The 21,316-nt window shown below is 45.7% G+C and overlaps 2 protein-coding genes across 2 annotated transcripts in view; one reads left to right on the forward strand and one right to left on the reverse strand.

Moving 5' to 3' along the window:
* Positions 1–21,316, reverse strand: part of ACOXL (acyl-CoA oxidase like) — a 248,107-nt gene that overhangs the window by 164,076 nt on the left and 62,715 nt on the right.
* LOC117019339 (guanine nucleotide-binding protein-like 3) lies at positions 8,079–9,797 on the forward strand. Its single transcript, XM_033100976.1, has one exon. It carries the CDS (start codon positions 8,145–8,147, stop codon positions 9,792–9,794), a length of 1,650 nt encoding a protein of 549 aa, XP_032956867.1. The 5' UTR covers positions 8,079–8,144; the 3' UTR covers positions 9,795–9,797.

Below are 21,316 nucleotides of genomic sequence, written 5' to 3' on the forward strand. Positions count from 1 at the left end.
TTCCTCTGTTTTTCACTTCTCTGTTTTATTTTTCTTGCCTTTCTTTAGGTTATTTGAACTTTTTAAAAATTACATTTTGGTATGTATCGTGTTCATGAGTGTATCTCTCTGTATAGTTTCTTTAGTGGTTGTTCTAGGTATGACGTTATGTCTACATTACTTACAACCAACTTGTGTCATCATTTTACCAGCTTAAGAGAAGTACAGAAACCTTACCTCTCTAGCATCCCTTTACTCTCCTCTGTGTATAACATAATTGTCTTAAATGTTTCCTCTACTTTCATTTAGAATCATATCAGATTGCTGTAACTTTAGCTTCAACTGTCAAACATAATTTAGAGAATTCAAGCGGAAAAGAAAACTCTATTTCATTTATCTAGAATTTTTTTTAACATGTTCTTCATTCCTTCCTAGTTTTCCAAGTTTCCTTCTTTCATTGTTTCCTTTCTGTTTAGAGAATTTTCTTTAGCTATTCTTTTAGGATAAGTCCGCTGATGACCAATTCTTTTAGTTTTCATTCATCTGAAAATGTCTTGATTTCCTTTTCATTCCTGTGTGACATTTTTGCTGGCAAATGATTCTAACCTGATAGTTCCTCTCTCTCAGTATTTGAAAAATGTCATGCCTCCTTCTGGCCTCCATAGTTTCTCATGATAAATCTATGATTCAAATTGTTTCTCTCTCACTGATTTCAAGACTTTTTCTTTATCATCAGTTTTCAAGTTTCACTATAATGTGTGTTGGAGTGACTTTCTATGGGGTTTACCCTCTTTGGAATTTGCTCAGCTTCTTGAATCTGTAGGCTATGTCTTGTGACAAATTTGGGGAGTTTTCAACCATTATTTCTTTGAGTGCTTTTTCAACCCTACTCTCTCTCATTTCCTTCTGGGACATCAAGAAACAAATGTTAGATCTTTTATTATAACCCCACAGGTTCCTGAGGCTCTGCTCCTTTTTAAAAAGTTTTTATTAGTCTATTTTCTATATGTTGTTCAGATTGGGTAATTTCCATTGTTCTATCTTCTAGTTCACTGATTCTATCCTCTGTTTCCTCCATTCTGCTGTTGAGACCATCTACTGAGATTTCTATTTAGGTTATTGTATTTTTCTGTTCTAATGTTTCCATTTGGTTCTCTTTTATATCTTCCATTTCTTTGCTTAGACTTTCTATTCTTTATCAATACTTTCTATTTTTTCATGTTTCAAGTTGTTTGTAATTGCCATTTAAAGCATTTTTATGATGACTGCTTTAAAATATTTTTTCAGATTATTCTAACCTCTCTGTCATCTTGGTGTTGGAATCTACTGATTACCTTTTTCTTCATTCAGTTTTTTTCTTCCTGGTCCTTTGTGTGACAAGTGAGTTTTGATTGAAACAGATACATTTTCACATTTTATTGTGAGACTCTGGATCTTATTTAAATCTTCGGCATTTTTCTGACACTAAGTGGCAGGGAAAGGAGTCATTGCTGACCTGTGGAGGTAGAAGTGTTGTTCCCACACCCAAGTGATGGGGATGAGTTCCTCATTATTGTTGGGTAAGGATGGGGGTTCTGGCTCCCCACAGAGTTCCCACTGACAGGGCAGTGGGTGGAGTGTCATTACTGCTGAGTGGCAGTGAAAGTTCTAATTTTCCACTTGGCTTCCTCTGACACCACCACAGGAGAAGGTGGGAGGAGGTGCTGGGTGAAGATAGAGGTCCAGCCTGTCCATATGGTCTCCACTGACACCACAGGGGTGTGGGGCTGTCTCCTCCTGCCAGGGGTGAAAGTCTCAGTTCCCTACTTGGCCTTCTTTGACAACACCATGGTGGTGCAGTTGGGACACCTCATTACAGCATGGGCTGGGCAGAAGTCTAGTCTCCCCACTTGGTCTCTGCTGGCATGGGAGGGGTGGGGCCACAGTTCTTTCTGTGGCATTTGACTAATGTAGAACAATATTATCAAAAAGTTTTCTGTCTTGCTAAGTGTCCTTTCCTAGTCCTTTAGCTAGAGAAAGCAGACTTGGTTGGGAATTTTTTTTCCTGGTGTTTCTGGGTTGTCAGCTTCATCAGTTCCCACTCTGAGATCGATGAGGCAAAAAGGAAACGAGAATTCCCACCATGTTATTCCTTGGGTCTCAAGGTCCTTGCTGGTCTGCTTTCTTGTCTCCACCTTTCAGAGTCTTATGTTTGTTTTACATGTAATGTCCAGGCCTTTTAGTTGTCCTTAGTGGGACGAATAGGGAAAAGTACATCTACTCCATCTTCCTAGAAGTATAAGTCCTATTGTAAGTTTCTAAACATATTTAGATTTGAATTTTAGTAAGTTCATCTGGCAGAAGTGTGATAACTGACTGATAACAATAGATTTATTTAGCTTCCATATACATAAAGAGAAATAGAGGGAGACAAAAAGAGAAAGACAGAGGTTATGCATTGATGTTAATATATATGTCATATTTCCTTCCTTTTAAAAATCTCTTATAGATGTAGCACTGATTTAATAATAATCTATCATGAATAAGGAAATAGTACATGTAAATGTATGCAAAATTACAGACATCTCAATGTTGCAAAAACTAGAAAGTACAAGTATGTGTGTTACTATCAACAGATAATGAATATCTCCAACATATATAATAATAGTATATTCAATTAGCAATATATCATGAAGAATTCTATATCCTGCTTTTCTATTTACCTAATAATATTTCATTGTAAATATCCTTGAAGTCACCATTTTAATGATTTCCTTAAGGTGAATTTCTAGAAAAAAATATTACTGGATCAAAAAAAAATTTAACCCTTTTAAAGCCCTTGACAAATCACCAACTCACTTTCCAGAAAGATTATATCAATTTTTATTCCTTCTCCTAGTGTATAAGCTCGCCCATCTTAAGACATTTTTGCTAAAGCTGAGTATTATTCTTTCAAAAGTTTTTGCTAATTTAACAAAGTGATAAATTATCTGATTTTAACTTGCTTTCCTTTGATTGCTAATAATTTAGTTTGTTTACATATTCATTAGCCATGAATATGTCTTCTTCAAATTGTTATATATTGTTCCCATTTACATTCTGTGATGTTAGTATTTTTCTTATTTATTTATAGAGAGTTTTTATATAGGAAGGAAATTAAACCATTTTCAGTCATATTTGTTTAGATATTCCTCTACTGTGCCACATTTTTCGCTTTTGAAATCAGTAGATCTTTAATTTTTACATAATCACTTTAATCTAACACTTTTGCTTGGGGATTTACTTTTTCCTATTAGAAATGTTTTTTAAACTACACAAAAGGATGAGTCATTTTTTCCTTCATCTGTGTTATTTTGTGGTTTGTTTTAACTTTAGAGATAAGCAAAGGTGAGAGATGCAGGTCTACCCCAGTGAGACACAGGAATAAATCTACTAACACAGTTAGCTGTAGCAAGTGCCACCAGGCTGACCTGACCCAAGAAGAATCTGTGAAGGTGAACAGACTCTGGTTCATATCTGCTTAAAATAGCCATTCCCTGGTCCCAGACAATTCCCTTGATCTTCCTCCTCCAATCAAGTTGGCAGACAAGTCCTTGCTTTAACCTCTCTCCCACTTTATTCTCTAATCTGCCAGGAAATTAATGCAAGCCCTGAGCCTCCCTAAACACAGCCTTTTCCAAGCATCCTTTTTCATCTTTGATTCTCAAATTGAAATAATATGTAAAAGCAAACTTTGCTATTCTGCTGGCAACAGAGTATGTGCCTTCAAGGAATATTTATTTTAGGAAAACAATCTCTTTGAGTGGGTCTGTATTGTAATAACCACCCCTCCCAGCAGAAACTAAACATGTCATTGTCCATCTAACAGTTTCTATCTACCCAGTCCTTGGGCCTCATTTATGTCCAGCATCTGAATGTCAGTTGTCAGATGAACACATCTGTCCTTAAAGCTCCAACACGGCAATGAAAAGTCCCCTCAGCTGCAAAGAACCCGCCCCCACCCCCGCCGTCGGTTTGCTGCCCTCGGCCCCAAATGGACCTGCATGGTGCCTATTGCATGTGCAGGTTCCCAGGAATTGGTCTCAAGGTATTCGCCCTTCACCACCCAGATGTCACTACCACACTTCGCCCAAGAATGTCTGCCTAATCTGTTACCTGGCTCCTGCCCTCTTCCTACCCCAGGGAGCGTTCCCAGAGGGCAGTGCCGTCATCTGGCTTATGACAAGCCCATCTCATTTCTTTGTACTAATGTATCCTTGCAAATAATTGAAAATCTAAAAGAAAATAACCCCACGGTTGTTTTCTTTACAAAAAACATTTCCAAAGTTAACAATTTATTATGCCTGTGACAAAAATAATTCATCGGCTTTGCAAGGAGACTGCCTGGAAATAAACTTCCACAAGGTCATTTGAGTTTTTGTGTATGATCTTAGGAAACTGGAAATTATCCAAATCATGGGATGCCAAAGAATACAACACAAGGTGACAGCCCTGGTGAGCGCATTGCTAAGAGGTGCGGGAGGCGAGTGCTAGCTGGACCCCGAGAACCTGCCGGGCTTCAGGAGGCCAGGGTCCCTGCACCATTTCTCCCAGGTCTGAACCTGAGACAACTGCACACTTGTGAACTTGGCTCATAAAAGAAAAACCTATGTCATCCCTGGCTGGATGCCACCACTTTTGCTGACCCACACACCATGGGCTGATACCCAAACACTTTCATTAACCACTGAGTAATCTGTCACACCAGATTGAAACAAGATTCAACAATGCTCTCTCGATAAGAGATACACTTTAGATTCAAAGACACAAATAAGTTCAAAGTGAAACAATAAGAACAGATCCATCATGCAAACAGCAACCACAGAGCGGGAATGGATATACTAACATTAGAAAATAGACTTAGAAACAAAAATGTTCTTAGAGATGAAGAGGAACACTTTATAATTGTCCTTTAGGTGTTCAGATTAGAAAGGAAGAAGTAAAGCTATCTCTGTTTGCAAACGCCATGATTTATATAGAGAAAATCCTAAGGAATCCACTAAAAATCTGTTAGAACTAAAAAAACAAGTTCAGCGAGGTTGCAGGATATAAGACGAACACGCAAAAATTAATTATACAAGATGTGATCAAACAATATGGTGAATGTTTAAAGTTAAAAAAATTATTACAGTAAAAGTCATATTGCCTTTAACACCCCTCAAAATACTTGTCCTTGCTTCAAACACACTTATCCCATCATTCTTGCCACTTTCTGAAGCAGTTCTGGAAGTCCTCTTTCATGAGTGTCTTTAGTTGCACTGTCATGGCTGCATAGATGTCCTGAATCTTTTTGACTTTGGGGAAGAGCCAGCAGTCACATGGTGCCAGATCCAGTGAATAAAGTGGATGAGGACACACTGTAATGTTTTTCTTTGACAGAAATTGCCGTATAACAGAAACGATGTGTGACACGGAGCGTTGTCATGATGGAGGATGATTTAGGGCACACTTTAAAAACACACTTTATTTCAATGGTAGCTCACACCTGACTGACAGCACCGAACAAGTTGAAACTTGTCGCACCCTGTTACTAAGGTTCGACACGCCACTTCCCGTATTGAAGATCGCTGCCTTTCTTTTGGATGGCACTCGGCAGCAGCATGCACCATATTTATTGATCATAACGGAAAGGCTCCACGATGTCACACATCGCTTCTGGTACAGTAATTTCTGCCAAATAAAAACATTATGGTGTGTCCTTATCTACCTTATTCACTGGATCTGCCACCATGCAACTTCTGGTTCTTCCCCAAAGTCAAAATGACCATGAAAGGTAAACGTTTTGAATCGATTCAGGACATCGAGGCAGCAACGCAACTAAAGACACTCACAAAAGAGGACTTTCCAGAACTGCTTCAGAAAGTGGCAAGAATGATGGGGGAGTATGTTCAAAGCAAGGGGGAGTGTTTTGAGGGGGATTAATGGCAATGTGTCTTTTACTGTAATAATTTTTTTTAATTTAGACATTCACTGTATTTTTTAATCACACCTCATACTTCTATACACTAACAATGAACAATCCAAAAATGAAATTAAGAAAACAACTGCATTTATAATAGCACCAAAGAGAATGAAACACTTAGGAAAAAAATGTAACAAAAAAAAGTGTAAGAGTTGGGGTGGCCATATGGCTCAGTTGGTTGGAGCGTATCCTCTCAACCACAAGGTTGCCGGTTCAACTCCCACAAGGGATGGTGGGCTGCGCCCCCTGCAACTAAGATTGAACATTGGCGACTGGATTTGGAGCTGAGCTGCGCCGTCTACAACTAAGATTGAAACGACAACAACTTAACTTGGAGCTGATGGGTCCTGGGAAATACACACTGTTCCCCAATAAAGTTCTGTTCCGCTTCCCCAATAAAATCTTAAAAAAAAAAAAAGTGTAAGACTTGTACACTGAAAACCACAAAATATTGTTGAAAGAAATTAAACATCTAAATCAATGGAAACACATCCCATGTTCATTGATAAAAGATTTAATATCGTTAAGATGGCAATACCCCCCAAACCGACCTGCAGATTTAACGACATCCCCATGAGAATCCAAGCTGCCTATTTCTCAGAAATTGACACAATGCTCCTAAAATTCACATGAAAGTAGAAGGGACGCAGAATAGCCTAAATAAACTTTAAAAACATAGTGATGTTGTAAGACTGACACTTTTCAATGTGAAAACGTACCGCATAACTACAGTAACCAGGACAGTGTGGTGTGGTATAGGAGAGACATGTGGACCGTTCAAAAGTAAATCCTGACATTTGTGGCCCATTGATCTTCCCACAAGGGTGCTGAGACAAGTGAATGGGGAAAGAGCAGTCTTCAGCAATGAGTGCTGGGATGACGGCATCCACACGCAAAGAAGGAAGTCCGAGTCCTTCCTCACACCATACACAAATGAATCACAGACCTAAATATAGGGGCTAAAAGTATAATGCTCTTAGAAGAAAGCATAAGAGTAAATCTTCATGACCTTGGTTTGGGCAATGGTTTCTTAGCTATGATACCAAAAGCAACAAGAGAAAAAATTACGTATGTTGGACTTCATCAAAATTCAAAACTTTTGTGCTTCAAAGGACATCATCAATAAAGAGAAAAGACAGCCCACAGAATGGGAGAAAATATTTTCTGATCATATATCTGATAAGGGACTTGTATTCAGAATGTATAAAGAACACTTGCAGCTCACTAGTAAAAATAACCCCGTTTTACCAATGGGTAAAGGACCTGAATAGACATTTCTCCAAATAAGATATACAGATGGCCAATAATCGCACAAAACAGTGCTCAATATTATTCATCATTAGAGAAATACAAATCAAGACCCCGATCAGACACCCCTGCACACCCACTCGGATGGCTAAAAGAAGAGACAGACAATAACAAGTGTTGACGAGGACATGAAGAAACAGGAACCTTAGGCACTGCTGAAAGGGATGTGCTGGTGCAGCCTCTCTGGAAAGCAGAGAGGCAGTTCCTCGAAATGTTAAACATACAGTCACCACACATCCCATTAATCCCACTCTTAGAGAAATGAAAACACACATCCACACCAAAAACTTGTGCATGACTGTTGATAGCATTTTTCACAATAGCCAAAAAGTAGAAGCAACTCAAGGCTCATCGACTGATGAATGGTTAAAAAAAATGTAGCGTATTCATACAGGGGGATAGTATTTGGAATGTAAAAAGGAATGGAGTTCTGATACAGACTATGACATGCATAAATCTGTAACACATTATGTTACATGAACGATGTCAATCACAAAATGCCACATATTATATAATTTTATTCATATGAAACAACCAGAATAGGCAAATCTGTAGGAGACAAAAAGTAGATTGGGTCTTGCCTAAGGTTGGGGGAGGGGTAATAATGGGTACAGGATTTCTTTGGGGGGTTGACAGAAATTTGGTTAAATTAGACTGTGGTGATGGATGCACAACTCTGAATATACTAGAAAGCATTGAATTGTATATTTTAAATGGGCAAATATTATGGTGTGTGAATCAGATCTCAATAAGGCTCTTTAAAAAAAAAAAAATCCAGAGTGCGTGACGCTCGCTGGTGTCCTCAGTTCACACGTGGCCTCGGTGGAGGCAGGTTGTAACTACTGCTTCTGCCGCCACAGCGGTTCCGACCTCCAGTATGAAGTGGCCGAAGTTAAAGAAAGCAAGTAAACGCATGACCTGCCATAAGCGTTATAAGATCCAAAAAAATGTTCGAGGACACCATCGAAAATTGAGGAAGGAGGCTAAGAAACGGGGCCACAAGAAATCTAGGAAAGACCTACGAGTTCCAAACAGTGCTCCTTTTAAGGAGGCTCTTCTTCGGGAAGCAGAGCTAAGGAAACAGCGGCTTGAAGAACTAAAACAGCAGCAGAAACTTGACAGGCAGAAAGAACAGGAAAAGAAAAGAAAACTTGACACTAACTCTGATGTTGAGCCATCTAATGTGGAACTTGTGAAGGAGGAATTTGGGCAGTGCAATGCTAAGAACAAAGCCAAGGCAGGCAAACAGAATCCAAAGAAGTTGTATTGTCAGGAACTCAAAAAGGTGATTGAAGCCTCAGATGTTGTGCTGGAAGTGTTGGATGCCAGAGATCCTCTTGGTTGCAGGTGTCCCCAGGTAGAAGAGGCCATTGTCCAGGGTGGACAGAAAAAGTTGGTACTTGTATTAAATAAATCAGATTTGGTACCAAAGGAAAATTTGGAGAACTGGCTGAATTATTTGAAGAAGGAATTGCCAACAGTGGTGTTCAAAGCCTCAACAAATCTGAAGGACAAACAGAAGATAACCAAGGTAAAGAGGAAAGCTGCTCCATTCAAAAGTGAAGTCTGCATTGGGAAAGAAGGTCTTTGGAAGCTTCTTAGAGGTTTTCGGGAGATGTTGGGCAAAGCTATTCAGGTTGGAGTAATTGGTTTCCCAAATGTGGGGAAAAGCAGCAGCATCAATAGCTTAAAACAAGAACGGATATGTAATGTCGGTGTATCCATGGGGCTTACAAGGAGCATGCAGGTTGTCCCCCTGGACAAACAAATCACAATCATAGATGGTCCAAGTTTCATTGTGTCTCCACTTAACTCTCCCACTGCACTTGCTCTGAGAAGTCCAGCAAGTATTGAAGTACTAAAACCAGTGGAGGCTGCCAGCGCCATCCTGTCCCAGGCTGATGCTCGACAGGTAGTACTGAAATTCACTGTCCCAGACTTCAAGAATTCTCTGGAATTTTTCACTTTGCTTGCACAGAGAAGAGGACTGCACCAAAAAGGTGGAAGCCCAAATGTAGAAGGTGCTGCCAAACTGCTGTGGTCTGAGTGGACAGGTGGCTCCTTAGGTTACTATTGCCATCCCTCTGCATCCTGGACTCTTTCTCCACATTTTAATGAGAGCATTGTGACAGACATGATGAGGGGCTGTGATCTGGAAGAACTGGGAAAGAACAATGCACACAGCATACAAGCCATCAGGGGCCCTCGTTTAGCCAGTAGCATCCTTTTCCAGTCCTCGGGTTTAACAAATGGAATAATAGAGGAAAAGGACATACCTGAAGAATTGCCAAAACAGAAAGAGAGGAAGCAGGAAATGGCGGAGGCCTATGAAGGCATGGACGATGACCGGGAAAGTTCTAATGAAGAAGCCAGTGCAAAAAGCTCAGATGTGTCCCCTGCAAGAGAGACCTGGGAGGTACTGCCTGAGGAGTCTCAAGCAGATGAACAGGCTGCACGATGTGATGTCTTGGATGGAATAACTGAAGAGGAAGATGATGCCTACGACTTCAGTATAGACTACGTGTAACAACTGTCCTCAAAAAGTTTGGTTTTCTTTAACATTTTGAACAGACTCAAGCTGTTCTATGTGTGATGTACCAGTTCATTTCCAGTGTGACATAAGCTGTGTAAATTTTGTACATGTGTATATGATATATTCATTTAAAAAAAATCAGGCAATGTAAAAAAAAAAAAAATCCGAGGCATTTCATTTTACTTTATCATGAGTTCTTGAATTTCCAGGTCTACACAGTCAGAAATTCTCTGTGTCTGTATGTCAGCCTAGACGGACAGACAGCGTGAGGTGATGTGTGAGGCATGTAAATGCAGAGTACCCAAAGAGTCTACAGGGTGATAGCAAAACAGCATCTCAGATGTCCCCAGATGGCCACTTTGAAAATAAAATAGAGGGTTTCTGAAACCTAAGGCAGAACCCACTTCCAAAACAGTCCATGCAGAAAGTGCTCTAGACTTAGCTGTATGATCAATCAGTCTTCTGAACACACAGCACTGGGCTGGCATCTTCGGTTTTCACTGCGATTCTCTCTACACAGACAGGTTTGGTCCCATCACTATGAATTTCCCACTGCTTGGACATTATTCGTAAGTTTTAAGTGGCGCCCAGACACTGGAAACTTCCTTCCAGTTATATTATTATTTGAAGATGCAATTTCCTCCTCATGAGTAAACCACTGAAGGAACTGAAGTCTCCATGACAGCGTCCCTCATCCTCCCTGTCCTGCAGGGGCAGCCGTGTCTCTAGATGGCCATCCATCCAGATCAAGTGCGAGGAGCAGGATTTGAGGCTGGCACCAATTAGAACAACTTCTACACTACTAACAAGAGTGAGAATCTCGGCCCCGTCCACTGACTTTCTCTCTGGGGCTAGGAAGGGACCAGGTGGAGAAGGTTCTGGTTCTTATCGGGGTGTTACATGTAAGCATATTCGGGATAAAGAAAGGAAATGAGAATTCACAGAGCAGCTGCTGTAACGGCATTCACGTGGGTTACAGCAGTTGCTTCACAAAACCTTCTGGAAGGGAGGTACTGTGTCATAAACCCAAATTTCTGGACGGAAGCAAACCCCAGCAGAGCTACGTCGTGTAGCCTGAGGTCCCAGGACCAGCCAGGCCATCTTGGAACTTGGTCCTCGGCTCCTCCTGTCCTTTCTAGCTTCTGCTGGGTAGTTTGGTGGAGGCAGGGAACCTGATGACCAGTGACCAGTGAGGGGCACTGGGTTTAGGTCAGCCCTACAACCCATCACCTCTGAGGGGATGCAAATGTCTCAGACTTTACTGACTCTAAAAGCTCTGGCTTTTAGAAAAGAGAGAGAAGGCAGACGCAGTCTCTCCATTATAAGTATGCTAAATACTTGTCCAGGTAAAGTTTGGTGGGAATCATTTAAAATATTTATGTATTCAAGTAATCATGTTTCTCTTCAAACGAATGTTGTGAGTTTTATGTCCCTATAAAGAGAGGTAAATAGATGGCCTCCACTGCCAGCAACCAAGTGAGCCAAGCTTGCCATGATGGAAAAGAGAGAAAGAAAGAACAAAACTTGAGGATTATCCAACAGGTGAATGCGGGACTTCTTGCCCAAACTAGAAAGGCAACACATACTTTAAAAAAACGGGAAATTAACCCCCGAAGTTGAATTATCAGAAACGAGGTCCAGTCATGGGCTACCACTGCGCCCCACTCAGAGGGGCCCCTGGAAGTGGGGTAAGGCTGGGCCCAGGCCTGCGTTTTGCTGTCTGTTCTCACTGGAAGATGGGCCGAGTGTCAGTGACCTGCCCTTTATACCGGCCATCTGGTCCTGCACCAGAGCACTTTGACGCACTTTAAAAGAAGCCCAATCGCCACTCCTCACAAGATCTGCAAATTCAGTGCATGCTGACACGTTGAACAATTTCACTTTCAGATCCAAGTTCACGCATCCCAGGCCGTCCTGAACGTGTGGAGGCCGCCGTCTGCCTGGAGACACGACACCACACCCCCACTTCCTAAACTGCATTCTGCAGACCTCTCACAAAACAACATCCTGGACCGCAGGCCAGGAAACCCTGAAAACAGTTGGGGGTAACGCAGTGGCAAGCCTGTTTGAGCGTGCTGCCCGGATCAGGCAGTGACTGGCAGATCATGAGCAAGTGTGAGGAATGTCAGCCAAACAGCACTTTGCAGGCAGCAGGCCGGCCTGCCCGGGGGCGCGGCAAGCCCCAGCTGCAAGCCAGACGGCCCTTCTGGAAGACGACTCCCAGCCCAGAAGAGGGTTGGACACCTGAGAAGGAATTCACTCCGTTCTTGAGCGAGGCTAACTCTGTGCGAACAGAGATCCACGGCGTGCAGCACTGGGTCTCAGGGAAAGCTGAGGCTGCTGGGGACACTCTGGGATGCACGGGCCAGGGCCACCGGAGAAAACACCTCTTCAATGGTCACTAACCATGCTGACCAGGGTGCAGTAGTAATGCATACACGTGGAGGCTGAGAGGGCCTCTGTCTGCACCCCTGCCCACGACTAGTGACAGGCTTGATCGCACGTGCGTGTGTCCACGCGCACTCGTGTCTGTGCGTTCTCCCAGCCTTTCCTTCACACAAACGGGCACGCAGCGATCATCCTCCCTGCTGCTCCACCTGCCCGGCTCCCGAGGACCACACACTGACACCAGGGTCACGGGGCCCCCACGCCACCGGCCGCAGCCAAGCACTGCCCTGGCTGTCCCTCCTGTCCTGTGAATCGTGCTTTTCTTACTGATTCCTTCCTTTTTAACATAGTACCTACCACTCTGGGTGGAAGAAAAATTGATTTTGTTGCTGAAACAGAGCTTGACTTAGAGACACTGAGAAATGCAAGCATTTTCCATCTATCAAGAAATAAATCTAGCAGCGATCATGTCAGTGGTTTAAATAAGGCAGCTCCTTAATGACACAGAATGGCCTCCAAGATAGATCACTCTGTGGGAAAAACAGTCGTAGGACGATACATGGATTAGGCGACTCCTCGTGCAAAACTACTCACACAAATAAACTCTCTGTTCCTCTATACGCACACACACATGCAAATGCACGCCAATCACATGCAAAGACACACATCAAATGGTTAACAGTGGTGGCCTCGGGGAGGGGGCCTGCTCAGGGCGGGGGGGCAGGGGGGACTTAATTTTATAAGAATAATGTGCTCCACGTATTACGTCTGAAATTGGAAATGAAAGTTAAAGATAGATACAAATATAACAAATGTTTATTCCTTTATTGCCTCTTGGGTGCAGTCTTCTCATTTGGGCTCAAAATAAAAGTTGAGTCATCACTCCTCCAAAACACCTTTCTTCACAGAATTGAGACACATGCTTAGTTTCAGAATGTGAAGTCAGGCCCAAGTTCAATGAGCTGGTAATTCCAAGTCAAAGGAAAGTGAAAACAGAGGTGCTTGAGAGGCAGATCTGAGATGGGAACTTCAGGCCAGCTCCGGCCCACCCCCACCGGGCACACGCAGCGTCCTGCTCCGTCCGACCCCACCGTCCTGCTCCGACCCTGCCATGCGCAGACGGCGTCCTGCTGTGACCCACACCAGCCAGGCCCAGGGACCCCAGGCCAACATGCCCCATCCCTTCCTTCACCAATTACATTTTTTTAACAGGCAAAGTTAGGTTTGGGGATCTTGATTCCTTTATTTCTGATTTGTATTACTTTTCCCAGCAGCCAGAAATTCTCCCAGAGGCCCTGATTTTAGAAGTCCTTTCAGAAGCATGGAAAAATCATCTTCCACCATACAGAAGTACGTAAGACCTGAAACCATCAGTCCGCACCGTGGGAAGGCACCTGCCTGCCTAGCCGCGCGCTCACCCGACTGCCCCCAGGACGCCATCTGCACGTCCTCCCACTTGCTAGAACCACTGACCAGCAGGTGCCTGATCAGAACAAGATTTGTTGGCCACGAGGCCACAGTGAGACACTGGCCCTGGGACCCTGGGCACGAGGCTGCTGACTGGCAAAGTCTACCCAGCACCAGAGCTCCAACTGGGACAGCGGGCTTGTTCCCCAGACCCGGGGCCAAGAATTGGACTGCATTACGGAAGCGTAAGCTGATTAATCCACAGACGTACGCTGCAAGAGAGAGACACTGGGCCTGGAAAACACAGGAAGGGACAGCACTGGCTGTTCCCAGGCAGGGCCAAGGGCCTCACGTCCCCATGGCTGACAGGCACTTGTGGACACATGGTATCTCCACAAGCCTGAAGACAGTGGGACTTCCCAAGGACGTGTCTACAAGATGGAGTGGCCTTCTGGGTCACTGCACAGCCCGATGTCCTGCCGTAGAAAAATGAAAAATGAACAGCTTTGGGTCCCTGTGATCTCGGCTCAACATGAGCCCACCTTTGAGAGGTGGGTCTCCCCTTGTGTTCAGTTCTGCGCTCTTCCTCCTCGGTAACCACGAAAACCTTTATTGAGCGCCTCCCATCAGACCTGTCCCACAGGCCCGGGAGACAGCTGTGCAACAGAAATATTTCCCTCCCATTTTACACCGGGGGAGATGCTCTGAGAAAGAAAGATCAGATGTGAGCAATTTCCCCAGAGCAGGTGGTCACAGGGGTTAGGAGAGGACTCCGATCTTCCCGAAACAGCTGCCATGGTGATGGGGTTGGAGAAGCACTCGGGGGCTCTTCCAAGCACCGCGTCACCTGCCTCCCACTGAAGGGGTCTGGCCTTCTCCCTAATGCAGAAGAAGTAGAGCAAGAGGAAGGAATAACAGAGACTGGAGACAGTGCAGCCTAAGTGTACCCCAAGGAAACACACCACAGGTCACAGGAGCAGTGAACCTAGCTGAGCGGAGTAACGCCTAAATGAGCCCTAACTTCTGCTCAAGGCCACAGCTGTCTGGCTCTCACAGACCGCTCACCACTGAAGGCAAAACAATGACCTAGAGTTAAACGTGCCCTGCACAGATGAGTGTACCACAGAGAGCGCTCGGGTCCCGGTGAGAGAGGGGGCCGTCCCGAAATGCCGGGTGCACAGCTGTGGGCAGCCTGACCCTCAGGAGTGGGCCGAGTCCCTCTCAGGATCGGGAAATTTGGGTTGTGTTCCTATCCTGTCACCAACCAGCTGGGTGACCTGGGGAAAATCCCCTCATCTCCTCGGCTTCTGTTTCTGCCTTGTTTATTAATTTTTTTTTTTTCTGAATATAAAAGCTCTGCACATTCATTGTAGAAAATTGTAGAAAACGTGGAAAGCCCAGAATGAAATAAAGAGGAAATTACCATGGACAATTCCATTGTCACACCACTCTTACTATCTTGACAAATTTGCTTCCAGTCTTACTTTACGCATGTTGACAACTGCTTTTACATTTGGGGAGATAACTGGAGTGTACTGCAAACACAACTTAATTTCACGCTTTTTTTTTTAACTCCCTTGATATCATGAGCATCTTTCTGTGTTATCAAAACTCTGCCTGAGCACCACGCTCTTGGCCACATAATATTCCGTTATTATAATGAAGTCAGCCTGCTCCCCCTAGTACATGGCTTCCAATTTGTATATTATGACAGAACAGACAAAGAGAATAATCTTTGTAACATGACCTGTTTCCTGCATCTTGGATTATTTTATTAGGATGGATTCTAGAGGTCCTTGTTCCATATTTACATTTCAGATTCTCTGAGGGATTTAGAACAAATAAGAGATTTGCAAACCCAAATGCCTACTGGGGGTAGTCAGGGAAGGGAGTATAGTCGGCTGGTACAAGAAAGAAAAACACCCAGGGAGTATGAGCCTGTCAAAGGTGGCAGTGCCCCAGGGCTCCAGCTGGTGGCTGCCACATGGGACAGGGCCAGATGCTGCGGGGCTGCACAGTCTTCCAAAGAAGCCAGAAATCCAGAATTTCTACTAATGTGTAAATACAGGCAGCAGAGACCCACTTGCCCTTCAGCCTGGCCAGCGGACGGCCACAGCCTCTGCACAACGGGTGACTGCTTCCTGGTTTAACGCGACGTGAAGAGCTTCATGTCCCCATTGGGGCGCTGGAAAGAGGCGACAAGGAACACATGTCCAGGGGGTGACACCGAGGGCCACACACAGGGCTTTGGAGCTTGCACCAGTGTTAAAGCTCTGTTTTCCTTCTGTCCGTACCTCTGGGCTTTTCCCTACACATGGAAACAGCCTCAGCACTGACGTCTAGGCCCAGCCGGCGCCCGGGAAGCAGCTAATTACAAATGCCTGTTCACAAGCAGAGCCAGAGGCCCCCCTGCCCCCCTTCTTCGTAACTCTGGTGCCCTCAGCTCCAGCGATCAGGCGAGCTCCTGTCCAGTGGATCCCCAGTGTCTGGCAGCCAGACTGCCGGGGCGCTCTCCCACCAGAGCACGTGGCTGCAGCCCTCAGGTTGGCCGAGGCTTGGCTGGGAGGACGGGAGGAGCGGAGTCTGCGAGCCGGTGGGTGCGACATGTGAGGGCCTCACTGTTCTAATCGGGCCATGTCACAGCTCTGGCAGCAACCACAGCCGTGCCTCCAGAACGAGAGAGAAAAAGGGATTCTAAACACCAAATGCCTTGTCACAAAGCCCAGAGAAGTGTCTTTCATGCCTCTGCCATCTGTCATTGCAAACTTCACAACAGCCCCCGAGCTGCATGGTGAGGACCTTCCTGCAGGGTCCCGGAGCAGTTCAGACCCGACAGCAAAACAATGTGCAGCCAGGTGAAGACCGAGGAGAAAATCCTGCCAAACAAACCCGGGGGTCAACAGCTCAGAGAGCAAGAGCCACTTAAACCCACTAATTGGAAATAATTCCAAGTTTTTCAGACATGACGTAGTGACAATAAGGTGCAAACACCGGATTAGTGACCACCAAAAGACAGAGCGCTTTTGTTCCCTCTTTGTAAGAGCAGGATTTCACCCTGTGTTTTCAAATTCCCACCACCTACCCTGTGTGGATTTGAATTTAAAGTTTACAATTTAATAACAGCGAGGGTTAGCTTCTGAGTTCCTCGTTCCAGGTCAAGGAGCAGGACGTATGCGGAGCGGTGTGGGGAGCGGACCAACAGGCAGTAGCCAGGAACGCACCTTCTGGTCTCTCCAGAGGCAGCTCACCCGAGCACACCTTCAAATGCTGTCCCGAAGGGAGAAGCCACAGGCTTTTTGGTGGCTTGGGGTTTGCCTGCTGCTTTTTTTCAGTCACTCAACCATATGCGTCAAGGACCTCAGTCCTAGATGACAGTTTTTTGTTTTGTTTTTGCTTTTTTTGGTGTTTTAATGTGCTGCAGACTTTCATTGAGCTTTATAAGCAACACAGAAAAAACAAAAGGTTTCTGGAAATGAGTCTGGCACCCGGTTTGGTTTGGGAGCTATGAACATTTTACAGAACTCAATACTGAGACAAAACCATTTGAAAAAAGAAAGGCACCTTGTCGCTCCTTGAAGCCCTTGCAGAATTTGCAGGCGACTTTGGTTCAACAGAGTGACAATAACTTCCAGCATCAGTCCCACCTGGGAGAACAGGGCAGCCCATGGGAACGGGGTTGGGGGGGCATTTAATCAAGCAGCCCCCGTCTGGTCCCCAAGATGCAGCCCACCACCGCTTCCTGGGGGCTCTTTGCCGGGCTCTCTGTGAGGGCTGGACTTCCACAAGCACCCAGCTACGGAGTGGAGGAGCTGGCCTCAAGCCCAAGTCCATCTGTCCGTCTCCAAATCTTGTGGTCTCTGCAGTGCAGACCTGTGTGGAGCTTCTGCCCAAGAGGAAGGCGCTCAGGTGCCCCAGCCTTCTGTCTCCCGCGCCAATTCCATGATCGAGTGAAGTGCATGCTGGGCCAGCAAGCCACACCCCAGCCCGCCTGGCTCCCCGTGGCCACTCCGGAAAGCTTGAGTGACGCACTCAGCCTCTTACTGCAGCTGGGGTGGCAAGGGGCCTTCCCCAAGCCTTTACACAGGAGTACAAAGGGCTGTTGAGGTGAAAAGCTCACTTGCACACACAAATGGGAAGTTTGCTGTCCAGGGAGAAGGGCAGAGTGTGAAACCAGCTGCAAAGCGCAGATGCAAGCAGGAAGAGGCAGGTGGGCTGGGGCCAGGCAGGGGTGTGAACCAGGCTGGGGTGTGAACCAGGCAGGGGTGTGAACCAGGCAGGGGTGTGAACCAGGCAGGGGTGTGAACCAGGCAGGGGTGTGAACCAGGCTGGGGTGTGAACCAGGCTGGGCTGACTGGACCTGTGGCCAAAGAAAGGCTTCCCAAGGGTTCCAGAAGCTGCCTCCTCTCCTCCCTCTTTGGGGAGACGGAGGGGGTGGTCCCACAGGTCAGGAACCGGGTGCCTCCCTCAATTGCGAGCTGGCCTTTTCCTGCCTTGGTTACCACTGGGTGCCAGGCCCCTGGTGCGGCCATCTGCTCCTCCTGACTGCAGAGCTCCCGGAAATCAGATTCCACGGGTTGGAAATGCGATCCACTTTCACCTTTGGCCAAGCCCCTGGCCATGGGAGGCGTCAGAGGTCAACGGCAGCTGTGTCTCCTCCGCCTTCTCCCTAGGCCCGGTTGGTCTTATTCCTCCTGCTTCCTGCAGGTGCACCCCTGCCGGAGCTGCCCCAGTGTCCCCCTGTCACGGCGTTCTGATGAATAGATTGTCTGTGTTTTCTTTCATGGCCTGGACTGCACGCCAGCGGCCCAGCTGTGCTTGTCAAGTTAAATGTGTTGGGGTCGGCGGAGTCTCACGTAGCACCGAAGTGCACAGTGCACAACGCAAAGGGCACCCAACCACAACTCGCACGTTCTAGAAAGCTCCACTCAGAGCAGCATAACTGCTTCAGAAGCCGCCCGCACCACACACACATTGAGGCAAATGGCACCATTTCATGTCATTACTCCATTCTCTTTCTTTCGCTCTCTGTCTTTTTTTTTAGATTTTTTCAAATATAGTTATGCAAAAGACTTCTGTTTTTAAACCCGCTGTGCCAGCACTAACATCTTACAAAGCCCAGGCAGATAAAATCAGCTCAGGTCGAGTGTATCCTGAACACGAAGCTCTAACTGATTCAGCGCCGTAAGGTGACCTTTAGTTGTCGTGTCGAAATGGGGACTAGCATTTAGAGAAATGGTGAGTTTCTTTTCATGTCACACACAAAGGTGCTGCCCCTCCTGAGGCATGCAAACTCTCGTCAAAGGAGCAGTGTTTAAAAACTGCAGGAAAATCTGAAGACAGGCTTCCTATTTCGTACACACGGAAGGAGAGAGTTCTCTTCAACCTGCACTAAAACTGGTGGGCTCGAGGGATGCAGAAAGGGTGTGTGGAAATATGCTCTTACTACCACCATGCTATTTTAAAGAAATAACATTTCTATTTTGTTCCACAACTAATTCAAATAAACTCAGGCCACAGGGAAAGTACATGTGTTTACAGCCCAGCCTGGAGTCAACTTGCAATATCTGACATTCTGCTCTGGTTGAAAACATCTCTGTCCTCAGCCTGCTGGGGCTGTGCTCTCACAGCTGAGGACAGATGTGGCTAGCAAAGCCTTGTGAAACAAATGCCACACAGCAGACCGCCACCACAGGCTCACACACCTGCAGGTGACATCAGCGGCTCTATCTCAGCCCAGCAATCTATTAACATGCAGAAACAGGTGTCACCCAACCAAAACCCACTCTTAGAAAGCGCTCACCTCATCCGCCTGGGAGTGGAAATGACAAACGAGAGGCTCAACTTCCACTCACCTTCCTTGTGCGCCCTGAACTCCCGGGACACCTGTCCCCCCACACCCAAGGGCTGCAGGTGCAGCCGAACAAAAGCTTGGCAGGAACCCTGCTCCCTGCGTATTGCATTTTCCTTTGTTTCAGGGAATTTACTCTGTTCTCTTCAGCAAAAGGTAGTTAATACCGCGTCAGCCTTCACTGATTTCTTGTCCCAGAGCTTTTCTCTTTGGACCTGCGACCGGGCCTCTAGAAGGTACTCAGTATATGTGCAGAGCCCATTTCTAAGACATGAAGCATCTGGGATTCATTTCAAAATGCTTGAGTAGGAGCTGATGGGCAGGACAGAGCTGGACTACAACTGTCAAAACTTGATAACTCTAGAAACGGAGCTGAGTAAGTGGAAACCCACTGCACTATTCCCCCTTGTGTTTGACATGTCCCATAATAAATACATTCTTAAAAATGTGTGGCCACATTTCCAGTTGCTGGGCCAACTCTTCTCCCCTCGCTCGTAGTGAAAGAATCCCAGTTTTGTTCATGTAATCCACCCTCCTCCACGGAGCCCACAGCGTTTCCCTCAGCCAGTCGCCGTCACCCCAGGTCTCTTCGCTAGCGGACAGCTCGTAGACCTGGCCAATGCGAGACAAGGGGAAGTCTCTTGAAAAGTTTCTGGAAAAAAGTTTCCATGCTGCTACCAAGTGACATGCAGGAAGAGCTGGGTCCTCCTCTTCTGACAGATCTGCTTGTACCTGCATGTGACAGCATGAACCTCAGCAGCCATTTTGTGACCATGAGGGAGTCAGCTAAGGACAAAACCAATATGCTGAGGGTTACAGAGAGGGAAAGTCAAGCACCCATGGTCCTAGGGGATGTCACTGAGCTCCTCAAACCACCACTCTAAAATGTTCTCACTCCAGGAATCATTAAGTGAGAAAACAACCCACTCACTATTTAGCACATTTGAGTGTGTGTGTGTGGGGGGGGGGTGTCCTGTTACTCATAGCTAAAGGCATCCTACCTGATACAAAGTAGCTGCTCAGTGAACAAGGGAAAGAAGAGATGAAGAGAAGAGAAAGTAGGAGGCCCTGATGTACAAAGAGAATTATCAGGCAGGCTTAGCCCCATCATTTGAGCCTTAGGAAAGACAATATTATAATTTCATGCAAGGACTGAGATTGGCACCTGTCCCCTTAGCACACAGGACCCTCTGTTTTTCATTTTGCAACACACCTTGTATATTTTATTTCTTTGGCAGCCAATCAGTGTGTCCCCTGTATCTTCTCAAGCTGCTCTTCCAGTTTTTGCTTAACGGTCTCTCACAGCCACAGCTATGCCCAGGTGACTAGGGGCTCCCTGTGGACTGGAAATGGCATTTTCGGAAGTGGCTGTGTGGCCTGGGACAAACTCCTCAGGCTCTCTGTGCATTAGTGCCCTTATGTATAAGACAGAATTGGCGATGCCCATCGTACGGACTGAGCCAGTTAAAGGGGAAGCAAAGCTCCCAGCCATTTCATCCACATCAAGATGGGTTTTAAGGTCAGGGGTAGCTGCTGACAACTGGCAGAATTCCTGTTTCTTCTTCTACCATTGCTTTCAGGTATACCAGAAGAAAAGTAAGAAGTATTAAAGAAGAAACAACAGAAGTTCCCTCTTTATGAGCAGTTTTGTCTCCTGCACCTAACGTTTCTTTCTTCCTACTTACTTTCATCACAGAGACATGTAATTAAAAAGAAGATGCTCAAAGGCTTCCTTTCACATGAAGCAGGCCCTTGGCGTCCGTCAGCCCCCTCATCGGGGGAAGGTTTCTTGGAACACAGGCTGGTTCTTCCCCTGCTCCGACTCCAGCAGCCATCGGAGGTGACAGATCCTAGGAGAGGGGGTAGGCTGAGG

This window comes from Rhinolophus ferrumequinum, assembly GCF_004115265.2.
Source record: "Rhinolophus ferrumequinum isolate MPI-CBG mRhiFer1 chromosome 13 unlocalized genomic scaffold, mRhiFer1_v1.p Super_scaffold_3, whole genome shotgun sequence".
Lineage (NCBI taxonomy): Eukaryota > Metazoa > Chordata > Mammalia > Chiroptera > Rhinolophidae > Rhinolophus > Rhinolophus ferrumequinum.

What these genes read in the sequence shown, in the direction of transcription:
- LOC117019339 (XM_033100976.1), top strand. Translation starts at nt 8,145, where the DNA reads ATGAAGTGGCCGAAGTTAAAGAAAGCAAGTAAACGCATGACCTGCCAT.